Below are 24,944 nucleotides of genomic sequence, written 5' to 3' on the forward strand. Positions count from 1 at the left end.
GGCACTGTATATGGGGGCCTCCATATAGCTGTAATCACAGGGGTACTCTGTCTGGCACTGTATACGGGGGCCTCCATATAGCTGTAATCACAGGGGTACTCTGCTGGCACTGTATACGGGGGCCTCCATATAGCTGTAATCACAGGGGTACTCTGTCTGGCACTGTATACGGGGGCCTCCATATAGCTGTAATCACAGGGGTACTCTGCTGGCACTGTATACGGGGGCCTCCATATAGCTGTAATCACAGGGGTACTCTGCTGGCACTGTATACGGGGCCTCCATATAGCTGTAATCACAGGGGTACTCTGCTGGCACTGTATACGGGGGCCTCCATATAGCTGTAATCACAGGGGTACTCTGCTGGCACTGTATACGGGGGCCTCCATATAGCTGTAATCACAGGGGTACTCTGCTGGCACTGTATACGGGGCCTCCATATAGCTGTAATCACAGGGGTACTCTGCTGGCACTGTATATGGGGGCCTCCATATAGCTGTAATCACAGGGGTACTCTGTCTGGCACTGTATACGGGGGCCTCCATATAGCTGTAATCACAGGGGTACTCTGCTGGCACTGTATACGGGGGCCTCCATATAGCTGTAATCACAGGGGTACTCTGTCTGGCACTGTATACGGGGGCCTCCATATAGCTGTAATCACAGGGGTACTCTGCTGGCACTGTATACGGGGGCCTCCATATAGCTGTAATCACAGGGGTACTCTGCTGGCACTGTATACGGGGCCTCCATATAGCTGTAATCACAGGGGTACTCTGCTGGCACTGTATACGGGGGCCTCCATATAGCTGTAATCACAGGGGTACTCTGCTGGCACTGTATACGGGGGCCTCCATATAGCTGTAATCACAGGGGTACTCTGCTGGCACTGTATACGGGGCCTCCATATAGCTGTAATCACAGGGGTACTCTGCTGGCACTGTATATGGGGGCCTCCATATAGCTGTAATCACAGGGGTACTCTGTCTGGCACTGTATACGGGGGCCTCCATATAGCTGTAATCACAGGGGTACTCTGCTGGCACTGTATACGGGGGCCTCCATATAGCTGTAATCACAGGGGTACTCTGTCTGGCACTGTATACGGGGGCCTCCATATAGCTGTAATCACAGGGGTACTCTGCTGGCACTGTATACGGGGGCCTCCATATAGCTGTAATCACAGGGGTACTCTGCTGGCACTGTATACGGGGCCTCCATATAGCTGTAATCACAGGGGTACTCTGCTGGCACTGTATACGGGGGCCTCCATATAGCTGTAATCACAGGGGTACTCTGCTGGCACTGTATACGGGGCCTCCATATAGCAGGGGTACTCTGTCTGGCACTGAATACGGGTGATGCAGCTGAGGGTTTTATGTGTACACTCCTATACCGTTTCCCTTTACATCCTATAGCAGTATTTCCATACACCGCAGCTTACAGAGCACACAGGCCTCACCACACAGCGGCCATACTCAGGTGGCCCGGTATTACCAGTCACACTATGAGGCTTTGAGGCCGGCAGCGCTGGTCACCGGGCGGCCAGTCTACACCACACGGCACATAACATCCCTGTATGTATCAGCACTGACACTGCCACCTGCCGGCCACTGTCATTACAGAACTACTTGTCTTTGCTTGTGTCAATAAAGCTTATTTTATCTACTGGGAATATATCGGGTTATCAGGCATAATCGCGTCATTCAGAGTGAATAACCGATGTGGATTGGTTGAAGCAGAACACGTCATGCATATCTGGCCAATCATAGACGTCGGGAGGATACTATGACAAGAAGGCTGTGATAGGTTAATACGGGAACCAATAGCTAGTCAGGTGGGTGTGTCATGCCGCCGCAGTCCAAGAACAGCTGGTGCTGAAGCTCAGAGCCTTGTAGCCGGGCGCTAGGAGTGCAGCGCAGGCAGGCAGTGCGCACCTACGGGAGGACTTACGGTAGACCTAGGGGAGCAGCTGTCTAGTAGTGCGGATTCCCGGAGACAATGGCCTGGCTGGGGGAGCGCCAGCACTATAGGAGCGGGGCGCTGCACACACTATGAGTGACTGCGCCGGGGCTGAGCAGTGTAGGGTTCTTTAGGGAAGGTGCACAGAGACAGTCATGGCTGGTGAAGTGCCAGGGTCTGGAGCGCAACTTCCATATTTCACCTGGGGAGATGTTCAGCAGCGCAGCACCCGCGCGGAGCGCTGGCTGGTCATTCACAGGAAGGTGTACGACATCACCAGGTTCTGCCACAAACACCCCGGCGGATCGCGAGTCATCAGCCACTACGCCGGACAGGACGCCACGGTAAGTGCCCCGGAATGTGTGCTGTGCCAAGCTAAGGGGGGAATCACGCCCTCATTCACACTGTGCAGTAAGGGGGCGCAGCGCCCAGAGGAGCCACCACCATCCACCCTTACAGAAGTGATGGGGAGCAGCGTGCACTGGGCAGAATCTGTGCGTGCAAACTATGGAGCAAACCGCGCCTTTTGCTTAGGAGAGCGGCCACCTCTGATGGACCGCAGAGGTAGCCGGTAACCTGGCAATGCGCTGTGACTATAGAATTATAAATCCCTTTAATAACGGGCACATTGCACTTGGTCATTGTAGACTTTTAAGAAAATGAGACCGCCCCTTTAAGGGCCCCCCATACACAGTAGACAAGCGTCCCCCTAAGTGGCCCGTATCGGCCATAATACACAATTAACAACTGTTTCCAGGAGTTGGAGGATAGTTTGTGCCAACCAGATCTGCAGATCGGAATGGCCGCACAGATATCAGGCGCATAACTACTATAGGTGCAGGTGGGGGCATCACACCTGGAGCTTAGGGGGCCCCAAAATATCCAAGTGGCCCATGTGAAAAAGCCATTCCTGTTAGAGGCCTGTGAGAGTTGGGGGCCCAGGTACAGATCTTGCATCGGTGCCCACACGCTTCACGTTACCCCACTGCTTCACATCCTCGTTTTATAGGTTTGGACCTTTAAAAATTCCCTGCAATGAAACAATATAATAATACGAGGTTCTGAAGCTGAGCCGGCTGTAGCAGTGTGCTTACATGATACACAGGAGAGCATTTGACATTAGTCACTATAGTGACATTTGCAGGTTTTTGTCATCTAATTTGAGAGCAGAGACCCTGATTCCAGTAATGTGTCACTTACTGGGCTCCTTGCTGCCGCTTTAATAAATTTAGTTTTATCGGGAGGAGATTATCACTAGAGGACTAGTAAACCTGCTGCTGGGTAGTCCTCCATATTCATAGGCTCTGTATAACCCCTATGCACAGTGCACACAGAAAGCAGCCAATCAGTGGTGTGGGCAGGGTTATACTTACACTTCCCTTGGACGAAATCCAGACATTCGGGGAAGCATGAGTGAAGAACCCCATCAGTGGTCACTCATGCATCATCACAATGTCACATGAAGGCCGTGCCCACATAGTTGGAATGGCAATGGTACTGGAGGAGAGTAAGAGGTGTTTTTTTTCTTTAATTTTACTACAATATTTAAAAAGGGATGTCTGAGTGGTGGATGGCCCCTTTAAGTTTTACTGGATGAATGATCGTTTTGGTTCATATCTTCCAATTGCATCAATGAATGTTAGTGTGAGATCTACGGGCTCCTCTCGTGTTCTTATACATATGCTGTGTGTCATTGATATGGCTGTAGGGAGAACACAAGTTGTAGTTGCACTTAGAAATGTACAGATGGATAATTATATAGTGAATTAAGAACGGAAAGAGACAGATATAGTGATGGAGAAAGAGATGGGACTGGCCACAGGGGAGCCGAGGAATCCCCTGGTGGGCCCCTGTGCAGCAATCGGCCATCCACCTACAGCAGCAGGATTAGACAGACACAAGACACGTGATTCACTACGTACAGGCAAAGGCGGCAGCTCAGCACTTATGTCACACACTATTAATGTCTGAATGAGGGGAATGTAACATTGTATGTAGCTGAACGGGCCACTCACACAATCACGGGCCATGCACATACTCAGGGGCCACGCACATACTCACAGGCCATGCACACAATCACGGGCCACGCACATACTCACATGCCACGCGCATACTCACAGGCCACGCACATACAGGCCACGCACACAATCACGGGCCACGCACATACTCACAGGCCACACACCAAATCACGGGCCATGAACATACTCACATGCCATGCGTATACTCACAGGCCATGCACACAATCACGGGCCACGCACACAATCAGGCCACACACACACTCAGGTGCCACGCACATACTCAGGGGCCACGCACACAATCACGGGCCACGCACATACTCACAGGCCACGCACACAGTCACGGGCCACGCACATACTCACATGCTACGCGCATACTCACAGGCCACGCACACAATCAAGGTCCACGCACATACTCAGAAGCCACGCATATACTCACATGCCACATGCATACTCACAGGCTACGCACACAATCACGGGCCATGCACACACTCAGGTGCCACGTGCACATTCACGGGCCACACACACACTCAGGACCCACTCACTCAGGACCCACACACACACTCAGGCTGGCCACGCATACAATCATGGGCCATACACACAATCACGGGCCACGCACATAATCACGGGCCACGCACACAATCATGGGCCACGCACACAATCACGGGCCACGCACACAATCACGGGCCACGAACACAATCATGGGCCACGCATACATTCACGGGCCACGCACACAATCATGGGCCATGCACACAATCACGGGCCACGCACACAATCACGGGCCACGCACACAATCACGGGCCACGCACACAATCACGGGCCACGCACACAATCACGGGCCACGCACACAATCACGGGCCATGCACACAATCATGGGCCACGCACACAATCATGGGCCACACATACAATCATGGGCCACGCACACAATCACGGACCATGCACACAATCATGGGCCACGCATACAATCACGGGCCATGCACACAATCACGGGCCACGAACACAATATCACGGACGACGCACACACTCAGGGGCCATGCACAGAATCATGGGCCATGCACACAATCATGGGCCATGCACACAATCACAGGCCACGCATACAATCACAGGTCATGCACACAATCACTGGCCACACACACAATCAAGGGCCATGCACACAATCACGAGCCACACACACACTCAGGGTCCACGCACACAATCATGGGCCATGCACTCACGGGCCACACACACAATCACGGACCACAAACACAATCACGGGCCACGCACACACTCACGGGCCACGCACACAATCATGGGCCACGCACACAATCACGGGCCACGCACACAATCACGGGCCACGCACACAATCATGGGCCACGCATACAATCACGGGCCACGCACACAATCATGGGCCACACATACAATCATGGGCCACGCACACAATAAGCGCACACATGTGGGAAATGGTGAAAGCGTTGCCCTCAGCAGCTAATCAGGTCGCTGCTTTCCTCTACGAACTTGTATTTACAGAATGAGAGGTGGCAGCTGATTGGTTGCCCCTGGTAACCATTCCACTGGTCGCTATACAGGGGGCCCGGGCGGTGCGGTCCTGTCCTGCTTGGTCACTCAATAACGCCGTGTACGTGTAGAGCTGCTGTGCGTCCTTCATGTAGAAGTCATTTTCTACACCTGTTCGTGCAAAGACGTCTGTCTGTAACTTTGTCTGTTTTGTTTCTAGTATGCGAAGAAGTGTTTTTATAGAGGAAAGAGGCTCTGTACTCGGGGGAGGCAGTGACGGGCTCCATGTCCTGCCTAATTCATGGGGTACAAAATGGCAGCACTTCATTACATCTACAAGTCTGAGAAAGGTCCTTACTAATGGCAGAAACATTGCACATGTAGGAAACATAGAGAACCTGCCATACACTGTGTTCTATCTATCTATGTACCTATCTATGTATCTATCTAGCTATGTATCTATCTATGTATTTATCTATCTATCTATCTATTTATCTATTTATCATCGATCTATCTATTATCTATCTATTTGTCATCTATCTATCTATCATCTATCTATGTATCTACAGTATCTATCTTTTATCTATCTATCTACAGTTGTGGCCAAAAGTATTGACACCCCTGCAATTCTGTCAGATAATACTCAGTTTCTTCCTGAAAATGATTGCAAACACAAATTCTTTGTTATTATTATCTTCATTTAATTTGTCTTAAATGAAAAAACACAAAAAGAATTGTCCTAAAGCCAAATTGGATATAATTCCATACCAAACATAACAAAGAGGGTGGACAAAAGTATTGACACTGTTCGAAAAATCATGTGATGCTTCTCTACTTTGTGTAATTAACAGCTCCTGTAACTTACCTGTGGCACCTAACAGGTGTTGGAAATAACTAAATCACACTTGCAGCCAGTTGACATGGATTAAAGTTGACTCAACCTCTGTCCTGTGTCCTTGTGTGTACCACATTGAGCATGGAGAAAAGAAAGAAGACCAAAGAACTGTCTGAGGACTTGAGAAACCAAATTGTGAGGAAGCATGAGCAATCTCAAGGCTACAAGTCCATCTCCAAAGACCTGAATGTTCCTGTGTCTACCATGCGCAGTGTCATCAAGAAGTTTAAAGCCCATGGCACTGTGGCTAACCTCCCTAGATGTGGACGGAAAAGAAAAATTGACAAGAGATTTCAACACAAGATTGTGCGGATGTTGGATAAAGAACCTCGACTAACATCCAAACAAGTTCAAGCTGCCCTGCAGTCCGAGGGTACAACAGTGTCAACCCGTACTATCCGTCAGCGTCTGAATGAAAAGGGACTGTATGGTAGGAGACCCAGGAAGACCCCACTTCTTACCCCGAGACATAAAAAAGCCAGGCTGGAGTTTGCCAAAACTTACCTGAAAAAGCCTAAAACGTTTTGGAAGAATGTTCTCTGGTCAGATGAGACAAAAGTAGAGCTTTTTGGGCAAAGGCATCAACATAGAGTTTATAGGAGAAAAAAAGAGGCATTCAAAGAAATCCCTACAGTCAAACATGGCGGAGGTTCCCTGATGTTTTGGGGTTGCTTTGCTGCCTCTGGCACTGGACTGCTTGACCATGTGCATGGCATTATGAAGTCAGAAGACTACCAACAAATTTTGCAGCATAATGTAGGGCCAAGTGTGAGAAAGCTGGGTCTACCTCAGAGGTCATGGGTCTTCCAGCAGAACAATGACACAAAACACACTTCAAAAAGCACTAGAAAATGGTTTGAGAGAAAGCACTGGAAACTTCTAAGGTGGCCAGCAATGAGTCCAGACCTGAATCTCATAGAACACCTGTGGAGAGATCTAAAAATGGCAGTTTGGAGAAGGCACCCTTCAAATATCAGGGACCTGGAGCAGTTTGCCAAAGAAGAATGGTCTAAAATTCCAGCAGAGCATTGTAAGAAACTCATTGATGGTTACCGGAAGCGGTTGGTCGCAGTTATTTTGGCTAAAGGTTGTGCAACCAAGTATTAAACTGAGGGTGCCAATACTTTTGTCTGGCCCATTTTTGGAGTTTTGTGTGAAATGATCAATGTTTTGCTTTTTGCTTCATTCTCTTTTGTGTTTTTTCATTTAAGACAAATTAAATGAAGATAATAATACCAAAGAATTTGTGTTTGCAATCATTTTCAGGAAGAAACTGAGTATTATCTGACAGAATTGCAAGGGTGTCAATACTTTTGGCTACAACTGTATCTATATCTATCTATTTATCATCTCTCTATCTATTATCTATCTATCTATCTCTGTCTGTCTGACTTTCTTTCCGCCCCTGTGCCTCTGTGTGGGCCGCAGTCCTTCCTAATCCCGTCCTGCTGTGTACAGTGTGTACAGGACTGTGCACAGTAGTCAGGTGTTGGCCTCAGCCCTGGCTGTCATGTCTGTGCTTAGGATTGGTGCAGCCCTGTGGTCCCACTCTGTGCTCAGCCCCCTTCATCTCTGTATCCCCGGGGTGGGGCCTCTGCATCCACCACAGATTAACCTCTGTTGTGCTGGAGAAGAATGGTGGTTACAGAGGACTTCACGGTGCTCTGTGATAGCCAAGTACAGATAATACTGATCTCTAAGCCTTTATTTTATCCTTTTCCTCCACGTATATTACTTACAGTTCAGTCTATCCATATGGACATTGCCCGTTAAGTCTCACACATGCCGCTGTATAACGGCTCTGTACAAGCCCCTTGGCCACGTGATATTACAGTCCTAGGGCTACTGCACCTCCACACCCCCCTAATTACACACCGAATCTAACAGACGGAAACAGCATAGAATTGCTTGAGGTTTAGCATGGGACCAGAGCAGGCGTTGTACCAAGTATAGAACGTTATCGCCTGTAGGGAATAAGTTATTGATCCCTGGGCTCCAGTGCTGGGAGTAGGGGTCAGCAGGACCCCATTTGAATGGCCACAAAGCTCCATTCATACTTTATGGGGCTGCTGGAAATGGTGATTGATTTGTCTATTTCCACCAGTCCCATAGAGAATGAATGGAGCGGTGGTGCATGCCCGACCTCTATCCCAATCAGATAGGGCTCTGCAGAGCTTAGACTCCCCAGTGATCAGTGTTTTTTTCCTAATATAGTATTACTTGGTTTAAAGAGTTATTCTTATTATATTAAATGGGTAAAATTGCAATGTTCTTGTATAAATAAGAAACTTTGCAAATACCTTGTTATTACAAATACAAGAATGTAGGGTTTTTAACTTTGTTTAATGGTCACCATTAAAGTCTTCTAATCAAGGAGTGCAGCGCTTCCAAGCTGTTTACGTTAGTGCCCTGAAGTTGGCTGGAGCTCTGGAACACACGGTTTGCTCCCAGTCTGGACAGATTCACTTCCATTGTGCTCCTCCGATACTGCAGAAATAAAGCTGCCTCTGCTTGCCGCATCAGAGAGCGCGTAGTTTGGGTCTGAAGTGTCAATCAATCAAGAGCCTACACGCCCCCAGCAAGCAGGAGGCAGGGAGAAAGCGGAGCCATGTGCTCCTGAGAACAGATGAGACATTTTGTATATTGGCTCCAATACCAGTTATTACCTAGTTTACGTGCCTTGCTGCGGGATGATATGGGAGCGTGGGAAAGGTAAGTGACAAACTCTGTTGGGCTTTTTATCATTAAATCCAGAGAGGAATACTGCAATCACCACCTCCCAAGCCTAGAATGGCTGACAACAGGGAGCAATAGATTGAATCTGACTTCAACAAATGGAAATTTGGTACAATATAGAAACTTTTATTAAATCTCGCTGTATCGCACTGTCCCCCACTCAGGACCCGTTCACTGCATTCCACATTGATAAGGAGTTTGTACAGAATCACATGAAATGTCTTCTGATCGGGGAGTTGGCGCCCGGAGAGCCATGTGTGGAGCCCAGCAAGAGCGTAAGCTTTCCGCATGATGGTGTCTGTGCCCTGTGTAATTTGTCCTTCTTCCCCCAATAATTGCTGATGTTTTCTCTCTACCATAGGCTGCTCTTGTGGAAGATTTCCGTACCCTGCGTTCCAATGTGGAGAAGATGGGACTCCTCAAACCCAATAAGTTATTTTTCTTTGGTGTCCTGCTGCACATCCTGCTGATCGATTCTCTGGCCTGGCTGAATCTGTATTATTTTGGCCCTTCTCTTATTCCATTTCTCATCACCGCTTTACTTCTTGGCACTGTACAGGTAAGAAAACCGAGGAACACTGATGGTAGTTTAGTTACAGGATCTTCTCTATAAGCCAAGCTTTTATTATGGCTTTATAGTTAAAGAGGACCTCTGGAAATAGAAGAATATAAATAACTAAAGGAAATGTTATTCCAAATAAATTCCAAAATACATTTATTTAGCAAATCACAATCATTTTGTTTATGGAGACAATCACTATAGCACTAAATTAGCCTCTTCCTTGTTACACTGAAACCTGTGACAGAATGGCCTCTACTCACCTCAGTATTCCTGCTATCTCCAGTATTAGGTCAAAAAGCAGTGTGAGCAACTTCATCATATCTCAGCATCCCTGGTATCTCCAGTATTAGGTCAGAACAGCAGTGTGAGCAGCCTAATCTTACCTCAGCATCCCTGGTATCTCTAGTATTAAGTCAGAAAAGCAGTGTGAGCAGCCTCATATTACCTCAGCATCCCTGGTATCTCTAGTATTAGGTCCGAAAAGCAGTGTGAGCAGCCTCATATTACCTCAGCATCCCTGGTATCTCTAGAATTAGGTCAGAAAAGCAGTGTGAGGAGCCTAATCTTACCTCAGCATCCCTGGTATCTCTAGTATTAGGTCAGAAAAGCAGTGTGAGCAGCCTCATCTTACCTCAGCATCCCTGGTATCTCTAGTATTAGGTCAGAAAAGCAGTGTGAGCAGCCTCGTCTTACCTCAGCATCCCTGCTGTCTCCAGTATTAGGTGAGGTCAACCTGCCCTCAGGTGGAAATTTTTGTCAAGCTGGTCAGGGAGGACCTTGATAGACTTGACCAATATATCCATCATGACAGTTTATCTAATTCCCATAGGAAAGCCATTAAAACGCTTAAAAGACCCGAGAGATATAGTCATCAAACGTGCCGACAAGGGGGGTAATGTTGTTATCTGGCCTGTGGAGATGTACAAGGCGGAGGCATTTAGGCAACTACATAATAAAACATGTTATCGATGTTTAGATTGTTTGCCCACATCCAAATACCAATTGGAACTTACTCATATTCTTGACAATGGGGTAGAAGATAATGCCATCTCCCCTAAAATGCGAGAAGCACTCTTACCGGAATTCCCGGTTGTCCCTACGTTTTATTTATTACCTAAAGTTCACAAAGACCCCCAGTGCCCACCAGGCAGACCCATTGTCTCTGGCATTGGGGGGCTTTGTGAACCGATTTTCCGATTCATCGATTTTTATTTGCAGGGATGTGTTGAAACACTCCCGTCATTTGTTAAAGATACCAATGAAGTCCTTAGAAGACTCGATGGTCTAATTCTTGAGGAGGATATGTGGCTTGTCATCTGCGACGTGGAGTCCCTCTACACGTTGATATGCTACGGCCACGGGATGCAGGCTGTACAATTTTTCCTTAATATGACTAACCTTGAAGCAGTGTGAGAAGCCTCTTCTTACCTCTGCACCTCTGGTATCTCTAGTATTAGATCCTATTGACAAGGTGGACAGCAGTGTGAGCAGCCTCTTCTTATCTCTGCACCGCTGGTATCTCTAGTATTAGATTCTATAGACAGTGTGGACAGCAGTGTGAGCAACCTCTTCTTACCTCAGCATCCCTGCTGTCTCCAGTATTAGGTCAGAAAAGCAGTGTGAGCAGCCTCTTCTTACCTCAGGACTCCTGGTATCTCCAGTATTATGTCAGAAAAGCAGTGTGAGCAGCCTCTTCTTACCTCAGCATCCCTGGTATCTCCAGTATTAGGTCAAAAAAGCAGTGCGAGCAGGCTCATATTACCTCTGCATCGCTGGTATCTCCAGTATTAGGTCAGAAAAGCAGTGTGAGCAGCCTCTTCTTACCACAGTAGCCCTAGTATCTCCAGTACTTGATCAGATAGACCGAGTGGACGCAGTGTGAGCAGCCTCTTCTTACCTCTGCAAGCCTGGTAGCCTCTTCTTACCTCTGCACCTCTGGTATCTCTAGTATTAGATTCTATTGACAGGGTGGACAGCAGTGTGAGCAGCCTCTTCTTACCTCAGCACCCCTGGTATCTCTAGTATTAGATTCTATAGACAGGGTAGACAGCAGTGTGAGCAGCCTCTCCATACCTCTGCACCTCTGGTATCTCTAGTATTAGATTCTGTAGACAGGGTGGACAGCAGTGTGAGCTGCATCGTCTTACCCCAGGATTCCCAGTGCCTCCAGTACTAGATCAGAATATTCCTAATGAGCCCATCTACACATAAAGGGAAGGGGCGAAGTTCCTCCTGCACACCGTTCCTAATATTCCTAATATTCTAGGATGGGTTTATTAGTCTAAACATTTTAATTCTAAAGTGATTCCCTCCCTAGACTAAACGATTGTGCGTTGCTAAGGGAATTTAGTCATTTGTTTGGAATGACATTTCCTTTAGTTCTTTATCCAGAGGACCCATTTAAGCACTTTTCAGTAAGGTTGTATTTTGTGGGTTTAAAGTGACACTTGTTAATGAATGCAAATAGGTTCAATCTTTTTAGAGGAGAACATATAACCTGATTTTTCTGTAGGATTTCTGTGAATCCAGTACAGAAATAAAAGACATTCGTAGCATTTTTTTCCTGTCGGGTTTTATACAAACTGCGATGTTCTGTCTTGTTCCATCAGAGGCCAGAATTTGGACATAAGGGTTTCAGAAATTGTGGATTAGATTTCTATCATCCAGAATTGATGATTGAGCTTATGCACAATTAGATTTTATTATGGAGTTTACAACAAAAAACAATTGTTAATATAGAGAAATTATCAAGTTAGAAGGAAAAAAAAACAGGAAAACAGGAAAATGAAGAACTACAATTATTATATAAAACTGAATAATGTTTCCTAAATGACTTGCATTGTAGCTAATGGCTGACATTAATGACCAGTTGGACCCAAACTACTAAAGTCATTTGCCAGGAAGCCGGGAAAATGACTCTGCTCGGCTTCCCATTGGATAAAATATTACCGTATATATTATCACATTATTGTAACCTTTTTTTTTTAATAGGTTTTATCCCACATTACTGTATGTTCTTTGTGCTGTATTTACGGTACAATTATTCTTTTAGAAGAAATCCTGTGGGGGAGATTGCTTCCATAGAGGACCTGTCATTCACCACATATCTGTAGTTTATTAAATTCTGTTTTGAATTTTTTTTATTTTTGTTCCTGTGTTTTTATTCCCGACTTATGGCCCCGCCTCCTTGTATATAAATCCCGTCTTGTTAGCCAAGTGGGTTTGTTCACATGCTTTTTGGTTTGGGCGTCTTAATGAGAACGATGACCCTTTTAGCTAACAAGACTACATTTACATAGACGGAAAAGGGGAACAGAGAGGAACAGGAACATAAAACAACACCCTATCACCAGCATTTACACTTATGAATGGCAAGTGACAGGTTCCCTTTAAACCAGCATTCATGCATAGCACATTTTTTTTCTCTTTAAGGGGTTGTCTGGGACTTTCGCAGTAATGGCCTATTCTTAGAATAGGTCATCAATGTCTGATCGGTGTGACACCCAGCATCTCTGACGATCAGCTATTATCGGTGTTGGCCAGAACTGCTCAGTTGCGGAGCTGCACAGCTGTGTCTGCAGAATACTGGCCGTGGACGGGTACTACACTTCCGCCCTCTGTTGATTTGAATAGGGGTAGATGTGCAGTACCCATCTGTGGCCACTGTGCAGTGGATGAAGCTGTGCAGCTCTGCAACTGAGCAGTTCCTAACACCGGAAATAGCTGATTGGCTGGGATGCTCGGTGTCACACCCCCACCGATCAGAGACCTATCCTAAAGGGGATATCCAGGACTTTATTAAAAACAAAAAATGTATCTAAGCAGTAACAGGCAGGTAATTGCTACTTACCTTCCTGTTGTGTACGATGCCATTCTTCCCCGGCACAGAGTTGTCACACACCGCTCCTGCCGGGAATTCAGAAGCCTCTGCTGACGTCACATCTACAGATCGGAGGCTTCTTTTCCGGTCCGCACAGTAGATGGGGCGGGACTTCCGACCTCATTCTGATTGACAACCGGATCCCCACTGCCTAACTGGAAGAACTATCAATCAAAATGACGTCAGAAGTCACGCCCCATTGCGTCAGCAGAGACAGCTGAATCTCCGTCAGGAGCCGTGACCGCTCTATGTAGGGGAAGAACGGCCCCGTGCACAACAGGCAGGTAAGTGGTAAGTTGTTTGTTCCAGATCCCTTTCACCCAATTGTCTACTAAATCTCTATTTCTCTGTTCTCTCAGGCCCAAGCCGGGTGGTTGCAGCACGACTTTGGTCACTTATCAGTTTTCAGTAAATCCAGATGGAATCATTGGGTGCATAAATTTGTTATTGGACAATTAAAGGTAAGAATTGACTAAATCCAAGCTATCATTCCGAGATTTGACATTATTCTTATAATGGTTCTGTGTGTTCAGACAGGATGATGCAGATTTAGGCTATGTGCCCACGTAGCGTTTTTTAAACGCTCAGGAAACGGGTTCTCCTTCCCAGAAAACGCGCATTTTTTTTCCGCGCGTTTTTGCTGCCTTTTTTTGCACAAAAAACGCGCGTTTTTGATGCGCTTTTTTCCTCGCGTCTTTTGGACTATAGGAAATAGCCAAAAACGTGGACCTAAGCAGAAATTAATGAACATGCTGCGTTTTTTACCGCTAAGCGTTTCCTTAGCGGTAAAAAACACATCCATTGGCACAAAAAGGCCAAAATGCATTTAAATGAATGGGATGCTTCTTTTAAGCGTTTTTGATGCGGTTTGACCCCGAAAAACGCATCAAAAACGCTTAAAAAAATGCTACGTGGGCACACAGCCTTAGGCTATGTGCCCACGTAGCGATTCTTATGCAGAATAAACCTGAGCAGAATTGCACACCCTGCTCCCGGGAAAACGCATGCGGTTTTTGACGCGCTTTTTTAAGCGTTTGTCAAGCGTTTTTGCGTGCGTTTTCCTATGCTTTTTTGCCTATATAATTGATGGTATGCGGAATCACCAACGATTCCGCAAAATTAATGAACATGCTGCATTTTTTACCTCTAAGGCCTGTTTCACACTTCCGTTTGTCTCCATCAGTCAAGATCCGCCGTTTAGCAAAAAAAAACGGATCCACCATTTTTCTTGGCGGATCCATTTTTTCCCCATAGACTTGCATTACCGGCGAATCTTGACGGATGGCCATCCGTTGGATCCGTTTTTTTGCGGATCCGCCAAGATTTTGGCATCCACTGACAAGACTGGACGGACAATGCAACGTTTTTCTGTCTGGCCGGATCCGCACTTTACACTGCGCATGCCCAGCAGAATCGCCTTTGCAGTAAATTTAACCCTAAATCCCGATCTGGTGGCTGAGAAAAAAATTTTCTCTCTCTCCGTCAAAAAAACGGTTCTGTGGCACATGTTGATATCCGTACGCAGGCGGATCCGTTTTCCGCCATTTTGGCGGATTACAACTGACAGAAAAAACTGATGTGTGAAACAGGCCTAAGCGATTCCGCAGCGGTAAAAAACGCACCATTGGCACAACATGTGCGTTTTCTATTAAAAATGCATGGAATGCTTTTTTTAAGCATTTCCGCGGCAGAATCGCGCGTTTAAAAAACGCTACGTGGGCACACAGCCTTACTTGGTGAAATACTTCAACATTTTGTTGCAATTTGTGCCAGTGTCAGTTACACGTGTCCTGAGCCAAATGTATCATGTGTTTTAGTCACTTGCCCTCGGTTTGTGAAGGGGGATGACTTATCTGGAAAAGAGCAGGATTTCAGATAGTGGCAGGTGTAGATTAAGAGGTTACACTGTGTGCCAATATTTTCATGCAAAATAAGCCATCTTATAGGAGTAAATGTATACCAAGTAGTCTGAAGATGCACCAGATTAATCCTGCGCGAGTCACTGATACATGAGGCTAATTTTTAGACCATCTAGTCTAAAGGCCTCCATACATATTGGATGATATTGGATGAGCGTCGGCCAAACAATCCAATTTCGGCCAGAAAGGTTGATCACCTTATGTATGGGGCTCCCTTACTCTACATAAATAGATGAAGTTGGAGGTGAAATAGATTGGACAGCTGGAATTTCAGTGTTTTTAGGAAAGCTAAGTTGCTGCTAGTGGTGTCTGGTAGTGGATTTCTTCACTCTCCCCTCTAAATACCTACAAACGCTTGTTCGGTCCGATTGCTCATGTGTATGTGGGATTCACAATAGATGGCTGTCAGCTGAATGAGGGTTCAGTTGGCATTTAAATCGGAGTACTTCCTTCAATTGCCGACGCTCTGTTGTTTGTGGAACAGTTTTTTTTTTTCTTCTTTGCCTCTCCATTCCAAAGTTATGCCCCCCTAGAAAAAAAAGATGCAATCTTTCCCTTGAACCAACCAGGTGTATACCACATGAGAGGCACAGAAGAAAAAGAAAAACTGTTCCAGAATCAGTGACAATTGGAGGGGGACTCCGTTTAAATTATAGAATCCAGTGAACGGTCGTTTTTTTACTGTGCCATTCACGATATATGGGTGACGCTACTATATGGCATTCACGGGTACGCCTCCCAGTCTGGATCCTTAGCCATCAGGCACATGAACTGTATTCACACCTTGGATCTTACACTGAGCCGTGCAGGACGTCTATGTGCATGAACCTTAATGCTGAGGAGTGAAAGCTTCCCGCGTTCACATAGACCCTATTGTACAGCACGTGACAGCTCCGATCGTTAGCATGTCAGATTTATTGCAGTTCTGATGGCAGAAATTACTGCGATCACTTTGGGCTCTGACAAGAATCACTATTTCATGGATCTAATTATGTATTGTAGATACGAGTATTATTTGGATCATCACTGGTTTTGTATGTTCCCACAAGTGGATGATTATATCTATGTAATCTCCTATGAGAATTGACGTCTCTCTATCTCTTCCTCTGGGGATTTTTATATAATCTCGCAATTTGCTGTTTGTGTTTCTTTTGGATTGACTTCTCCGTCCCTTCTGTCCCACATCCAGGGTGCTCCTGCCAGCTGGTGGAATCACTTACACTTCCAGCACCATGCCAAACCCAACTGCTTCCGCAAGGATCCTGACATTAACATGCACCCTCTATTCTTTGCACTGGGCAAGAAGCTCTCAGTGGAGGTGAGTTCACGTGGTCTTCTGTCTACATCTGCCAAAAATGAAAAGGGTACTGTCCATAATTGGTCTACATACTTCTTATTCATTGCATAGATGGGCCAATTTCTGTCCATAAACGAGCACCAGTCGACACTGGCCAAGAAACTGTATGGGAATGGTTAGTATGATTGCTGTGTCCCCCCATACAGTCTGCTGATCGGCAGCATGTGTGCAGGGGTTGATGACAAGGAATGAACGTTTTTTTCAGGCCTGTGTAAATGTTTCTTTAGTCTCATCAATGATGCCAAATGTCATGGTGTGCCCAGTGGTGTTAGTACTCCATAATAATGCCAAATGTCATGGTGTGCCCAGTGGTGTTAGTACTCCATAATAATGCCAAATGTCATGGTGTGCCCAGTGGTGTTAGTACTCCATAATAATGCCAAATGTCATGGTGTTCCCAGTGGTGTTAGTACTCAAATGAAAGTACACATATGAAATATTGAAATATATCAGTATGTGTTAGTCTACTATAGCGTAAAAAATGCAAATGGAGATGTCACCATGGGGTAATAACACTCATACTGATATTTCAGAAAGACTTGGGGTGAGTTATGCACATAGTGATGTCACAGTGCAGGCATCATGCACACAGTGATCTCCTAACACAGGAATAAAGTCAATTGTTGTGAGTAATGTACAGTACAGACCAAAAGTTTGGACACACCTTCTCATTCAAAGAGTTTTCTTTATTTTCATAACTATGAAAATTGTAGCTTCACTCTGAAGGCATCAAAACTATGAATTAACACATGTGCAATTATATAATTATCAAAAAAGTGTGAAACAACTGAAAATATGCCTTATATTCTAGGTTCTTCAAAGTAGCCCCCTTTTGCTTTGAATACTGCTTTGCACACTCTTGGCATTCACTTGATGAGCTTCAAGAGGTACTTAGCTGCTTTTTTCTTGCCATAATACAAATTCTAACAGTCTATTCAGTAGGACTATCTGCTGTGTATCCACCAGACTTCTGCACAACACAACTGATGGTCCTTACCCCATTTATAAGACAAGAAATCCCACTTATTAAACCTGACATGGAACACCTGTGAAGTGAAAACCAATTTCGGTGACTACCTCTTGAAGTTCATCAAGAGAATGCCAAGAATGCGCAAAGCAGTAATCAAAGCAAAAGGTGGCTACTTTGAAGAACCTAGAATATAAGACATATTTTCTGTTGTTTCACACTTTTTTGTTAATTATATAATTCCACATGTGTTAATTCATAGTTTTGATGCCTTCAGAGTGAATCTACAATTTTCATAGTCATGAAAATAAAGAAAACTCTTTGAATGAGAAGGTGTGTCCAACCTTTTGGTTTGTACTGTACATTCATCTTAAAGTACATATATGGATAATGTCCACTGATAATGTCATGATTCGGAAAGAATGCACACAGTAATGTCACAGTATTGTGACATTATGCACAGTAATGATACAATATTGGCATCATACATTGTCATGTCAGAGCTTAGGGATAATAAAAACTCCAGTAATGTGTTAAACAGGTTGTCCTACACAGGACATTTATCACCTATCCACTGTTAGCTAATAAATGAGTGAAAGCTGTGTGCTACACATATAGGACCCTCACTAATCACTAGGATAGGGGTTATGATCTCACCAGCCCTTCACACCTGCAGGGAGGAGGAATCTGAATGGAGCGTTGGTCCCGCGTGCAGCCATCTGATCTCTTCATTTCTGTTGGGTCCTGCTGCAATCTGCCATTTTCTGGGAGCTTCTCATACCTTGGATGGGGTAACAAAGCCCATGTGTGACCACTAGTGATGAGCGAGTGTGCTCAGATAAGGTGAGCATGCTCGGGTGCTAACTGAGTGTCTTCAGCGTGCTCTAATACTATGTTCGAGTCCCCGCAGTTGCATGTCTCAGGGCTGTTCAACAGCCGTAACACATGATGTTTTGTCAGACGTGTTGCGCCTGTCTATCAGCCATGAGACATGCAGCCGCGGGGACCCGAACACATTAGTCGAGCACGCCGAAGTCACTCGGTTAGCACCCGAGCATGCTCACCTTATCCCAGCGTGTTCACACATCACTAGTGACCACCGCTCTATAATAAGATAATAGTTCTTACAATCTTGAGGATCCCGGAGATGGTGCCTCCATTATGAGATATTTGTCAGCTGCGGAAAGATGATAAATGTCATTTAAGGCACAGCTTCTGTAAGTAGTGAATGCAGTAAAATTGTCTTTACCCCGGACTAAACGGCAGGGAGTAGGCAATACTGTATGGCAGTAACCCACATTGTCCAGGGCTTTCACCCATAATAATCCTCTGCCATTTCCTACAGCTTGGAGTTAAAAAGAAGAAATACATGCCGTATAATCACCAGCACAAGTATTTCTTCTTGCGTGAGTACCTGACCCTAGACGTGACCATGTGCAGATTAGTGTCCTGACCTTGGTGTCTTACATTCGGCTTTGTCTCCTCCATAGTTGGCCCTCCGGCACTTATCCCGCTCTATTTCCAGTGGTATATCTTCTACTTTGCTGTACAACGCAAGCAGTGGGCGGTGAGTATGTCTTGCATCACCTTAAGACTTAAAGGGTATGTGCCACATTTCAAAGTTGTCCACTATCGATAGGATATAAATTACTAATAGGTGGGGGTCGCACCGTCGAGACCCCCACCAATCATGACAACATGGCTCTGCAGAGGCACCTCCGCTGCACTTATTCCAGGCCTGTTGGAGACGGAAGAGTACTGCACACTCCATTATCCGGATAAATGGCGGTCCTAGTGTTTGGACCCCCAGTGATAAAATAAGTTTTCCCCAATCCTGTGAATAAATGATAACTTTAACACATGGCATAAACCCTTTAGAGGAATAATCTCATGACGGCCGTCCCTGCCCATGTGGCCAGTATGCTGTATGGATAATATAAAGGCAGGGGGCTTGCTCCAGTATGGATGTCTGGCTCTAGCTTGCAGTAGTCATTTAGTGTGTATAGCAAATGTCGTGTTTGCCTTGGCTATCAGTGGTAATATGCAGGGGCTAGAGAAGCCAGGGTGGTGGCAATAAGGGTGAAACCACCCCCCAACAAAGCAAAATTGTATGTTTTAATAGGAGAAAGCAGTAATATCATTCCAGCTCAATATTGCATTGCTCTAGAGTGTTCATGATCTAGCAGACAGTGTGCGCACACGTCAGTAGTATAGCACATGGCTTGGGAATAACCTATAATGTTAGTACCTTTCTACCACTGGATGTTCAGACATTTTTGTCCCAAACAGTGCAGCCATCCTGTCCTGCAAAGGTTTAATGGGCACCAACGGGAAATCCTAAACTCCTACAAAACAATTTGAGAACTTTTCTGTTCCCATTTCCTCCACAGGATCTAGCCTGGATGATTTCCTTCTACGTGAGATTTTGCATGACCTATATTCCTCTGATTGGGATCGGCGGCACCATCACTTTATTTGTGTTAGTCCGGTACGTGAATATCGCGCTCTCTCGCTATTTTACAGTACGGCATTGCAGTGTTGGTGTGTAACCCAGATTCTAGAAAGCTGTGCACATCAGCATCGTATCCTTGATTGTAAGATTCCTTGTCATCGAAGTCGTATCCTGAAGGTTTCTAGAAACTTCTTACATTGCGGAGGAGTCGCCGACGTCAATCATGTGCTGTTTTATTATTGAAGTTTACGGCTTGTGCGTTTGGATCTCACAGCAGGATGGGGTCAAGTTCCAAAATAAAGACTTGAAGATGGCTAGTTTTTAGGTAACACTCCTCTGACCCTTCTTGTACTTTGTTTTAGATTCCTGGAGAGTAACTGGTTTGTCTGGGTGACACAAATGAACCATATTCCGATGCACATAGACTATGATGAAAACAAAGAATGGCTGTCTGCACAGGTAATCATTCTGTGCTACCTACTAATCACTAAATGGCTGAAAGAGTAAAGTAACTGATTGCATCCACTTGTGGATTACGGCCCCATGCACATTAGATGAAAGTCAGGCCAACCTGTCAGTTTCAAAGGGGCCAGCTGACTGTCTGAAGTTATGGGAGTCTCCAGACTCTTACACTACAGATGAAGTTACAATTTCCCTGAATGACCCTCGTTTTCAGGGGAGATAAGCAGCTGCCAAATGTGTCTGCCAGTGACTTTCTTCTCTGTCCACAATGAAAACAAACAAGTGCCCGGCCAATCGCTTATGATTATGGTGGTTGGGAATAGAGATGAGCGAATTTTTCAAAATTCGGTTCCGATTACGATCGTCAGAGAATACTGTTTTTGCATTATTCAACGAACACAGCCGAACGTCATTGGAGTCAGGGCGAGTAGAACTTATCGAATATGTTTGGAACCGATCATCAAACATAAATTCAGCACCAATAGGGTACCAATATGGCACGAATATGGCAAATTCAAATTTAGCAACCGATTGCGGACATAGTCGCTCAACTCAAGTTGAGAAGGAAGATGTCTGCCAAACTTACATTCAGTCGACTGCTTTAACATGTAGGACAACTTTTAGTGTCTCTCGACCCTTTTTAGCATATAAAGCATCACATTCCATTTTGGCAGCTTGAATGGAATCATTCAGTGGGATCAACCCTCCAAGCTGATTATATGGACATTTAAGTCATAGGAAACTGAATAACATAATATCGTCATATCTTCGATCTGATGTCTTATTCCAGAGAGATGCACCCTTTTCTTAATATGTAAACGAGCTGTTAAGATCTATGGGCCGGACATAGATCTCCCTGAGAATCTGTTTCCAAAGATTATATTAAATGAAAGGGGACATTACCAGTGTGAGATATGTAATGACTGACAGTCTTTTCTCCTGATCTACATGTCTCACATTGGTAATGCCTCCGTTTTTTTTAAAATAAACAAAGAGTCTCAGGGAGATCTATGTCCAGCCCATAGATCTTAACAGCTCATTTATATAAGAAAAACATGGGGAATATGACATCAGACTGCAAATATCAAGGTATTATGTTATTCAGCTTCCTATGACCTACATGCCCTTATAGACGGCTTAGGAGATTTGATTCTACTGATGGAATCCCATTTATTGGTTTTGAGTTGAAGAAAGGCGCTAACATGTGGGTACCATCTAAACATTAAGATTGTTATCGTTCTTCTCCTCCACCGACTCCATACTTGTGAACACTCTGTAAAGCATGCATGTGTTTTCTTTAGGTAGGGAGGTTATCAGCCACTATCTGACACCTCCCCACTGGCAGCTAATCTGCCTTTGAAAAGAAATGACACCATCTTTATGAAGCTATTCTGACTTACTCCCAAAAGCAGGTGTCAGGGTAACAAATGATCATGTATATTGAATTTGATCCAGTGCTATCCTAAACTATCCTTTTTAGGACGATAACCATGCTCTATGTGCTCCACCGATTGGGGTGGAATTGAATATATTCATCCATACTGATTAGAGTAGACTTGTATGAGTGCTATCGGGTCCTCAAGATTAGTGTCCTAATACTTTTGCTCCTTGTCCTCTGCTAGCATACCCTATTCCCTGTAAGGTTTTACCTTTTTTTTTCTTTCCTTTCCTATGTATGGTACGGTTTGGTGCACTGATTTACCAATGATTTTAATGGTTTAATATAAGTTAAGTATTATGTCCCCTGCAACCTGGGGTCTTAGCTGCTGGCCCAGTTACGCTGGGTTGTCCACATAACCTGGTTTTCTTATGATTTTATAGTGGCACAGAAGTGAGTAAAAGGACCTTGTGGCTGTATCCTGCTCGCCTATATGGTATTTGGACAACTTCCTAAACTACATGATTCACATTTCTACTTTTTTTCTGTCTCACACAGCTGCAAGCAACCTGCAACGTGGACAAGTCTTTCTTTAATGATTGGTTTAGCGGACATCTCAATTTTCAGATTGAGCATCAGTACGTAAAAACCACACAGGAATGGGGGCTCGTATGTAATCCAACTGATCCTAATATCTCACTGTGTTCAATTTCTGTCTCCAGTCTATTCCCCACAATGCCAAGGCACAACTACTCAAAAGTCGCTCCTCTTGTCCGCTCACTGTGCAAGAAGTATGGCATTGATTACCAGTCCAAACCACTGTTCACCGCATTTGCTGACATAGTTGAGTAAGTGTCTTTATTTGGGATTTCACTACTGTGACATTTCTTGTCCCTGCAATTCAGAATATATATCTATATAATTTTTTTTTTTAAAGATTTGGACACCTTCAGGGGCATTTTTTTAACTTAAAAAGGGGTATTTTGATGTTAGCTTTTGGGCAGCTCATAGCTCTGAAGTCTATCCTTACGTCCTGACAACTTGCAGGGTAGGTGTTCCTCCTGGGTGTTCTGGTGGGTAGCTTCAATCTGCTACTACCCTAAAGACCCCGTTACACGCTTCAATGTCCCAGCGATCCGACGCTGTTTACCCTGGATAACCGATCAGGACCAGCGAGCACGCTGGTATCCAGGGTAAACAGCGGGTATCTAAGTGCAGCACGGCGCATAGTTACCCACTGTTTACCCTGGATACCCGATCAGGACCAGCGAGCACGCTGGTATCCAGGGTAAACAGCAGGTATCTAAGCACCACGCAGCTCTTAGTTACCCGCTGTTTACCCTGGATAGCAGCTCCCAGTGTCGCTGATCGTTAGTCTCTCTCTAGACCAACGATAGATTTATGACCCAGACCATTTGGCAACAATTAATGATCAGCCAACTGATCGTTGCTATGTAACACACGCAACGATGTCGTATTTATGCATGAAAGGTGCGGGGTCAGGGGGAAGCAAAAGTACTAAGAATCCTTATGTGACACACAATTGAATGATATCATTATATGATATCTCAGAAAAGGGGTGACAGATTCCCTTTAACTCTTCCCTGAAATATAACTACCACACACTCTTGGACAGACTCTAGTGGCCGAGCTCCGTGAAAACATGCTGTACACTATGTAAGATAAAAGCTCTCTTGCAGGAGAATGACAGTAGATAGAGAAAGCTAGTCTGTTGCAATCTTGCTTATTTTCATGCTTACTAATAAAAGTAATTTAAAAATATAATACAGTTTAATTATGGAGGGGGTGGCTAAAAATGATTTTCACTATTCAGTTTCATTGCAAATTTTTCAGATTTGATTACGCTGGTTGTTGAAGATGATTGAAACTATAAACATTCACATCCATCAAATAATGTGGATTTTACAGGGAAATTACATTTGCAGATAAGTTATTCTCTGTGAATTGAATGTTCCTTTATCATGCTCTCAGATCTCTCCAAACCCCAGAACATAAGTAGGATGTAAAAAAAAAACAACTATGTGTATAAATACATATACATTATAGTGTCTTTTTTTAAGATTTATAACCACAAAGTACAGCTCAAGTTTCATTTGGTCATAAGAACTCAAAAAATAGAAGCATGGGCGCTCAGAGGAAGGCAGATAAGAGTTACAGATTCTCCCTGTTAACTCATTCCACAATGTACAGTGCAACACAGATGCAAACCATTCAACCCTTTTATTGTAAGGTGTCCATATCCTTTAAAAGTCCAACTAATCGGTATAATCCCACCCCCACCACTGATTGGCAGCTTTCTGCCTACGCACCGTACACACAGAAAGCTTCCAATCAGTGCTGTGGGCGGGGTTATACAGGGCTCAGCATTCCAAGCACTGCTACAGCAGAGAAAACAGGGATTCTATCAAACCTGCACCAAGCCATGTAATAAGTGATTCATCGTTGGAATCAGGGTCTCTGCCCCTATATTACGCTGCTCTTCGATTCCATAGCAAACACCTGGTGACAGGTTCCCCTTACTATATAAAATGTTGACCGTCTTTCTGTTTCCTGCAGCTCTCTGAGAGAGTCTGGTGAACTCTGGCTAGATGCCTATCTACACAAGTAAGAAGAGCGCCCTCTTGGATCTATTAGAAGTGAAGAATTTGGATTGGACGGTGATGCTGTGACCTTCTCCACATTCCCGGTCTGCAATGTGATTGGCTCATTTTATACTCTTCAGGACTGAAGCTGAAATCTCAGTCCATGGGAGCAGTGACATTTGTTTGCATACTACCATAGATACTATTAATTTTGTATTGTGCAATTGTTTCACTTTGGCTATAAAATTAACAATGAAAGCAA

General features: G+C 44.9%; 1 protein-coding gene across 1 annotated transcript; it reads left to right on the forward strand.

Annotated features, from left to right (window-relative positions):
- The first annotated feature begins 1,860 nt into the window (after window positions 1-1,860).
- Window positions 1,861-24,944, forward strand: FADS1 (fatty acid desaturase 1). The gene is made up of 12 exons (XM_073573969.1): window positions 1,861-2,306; window positions 9,267-9,377; window positions 9,464-9,661; window positions 13,904-14,005; window positions 16,653-16,781; window positions 19,133-19,193; window positions 19,278-19,354; window positions 20,178-20,275; window positions 20,602-20,698; window positions 22,638-22,717; window positions 22,802-22,927; window positions 24,657-24,944. Exons 1-12 carry the CDS (start codon window positions 2,118-2,120, stop codon window positions 24,706-24,708), a joined length of 1,320 nt encoding a protein of 439 aa, XP_073430070.1. The 5' UTR covers window positions 1,861-2,117; the 3' UTR covers window positions 24,709-24,944.

The sequence above is a fragment of the Dendrobates tinctorius genome, unplaced genomic scaffold (assembly GCF_039654945.1).
Source record: "Dendrobates tinctorius isolate UK_male_01 unplaced genomic scaffold, ASM3965494v1 ptg000037l, whole genome shotgun sequence".
NCBI lineage: Eukaryota > Metazoa > Chordata > Amphibia > Anura > Dendrobatidae > Dendrobates > Dendrobates tinctorius.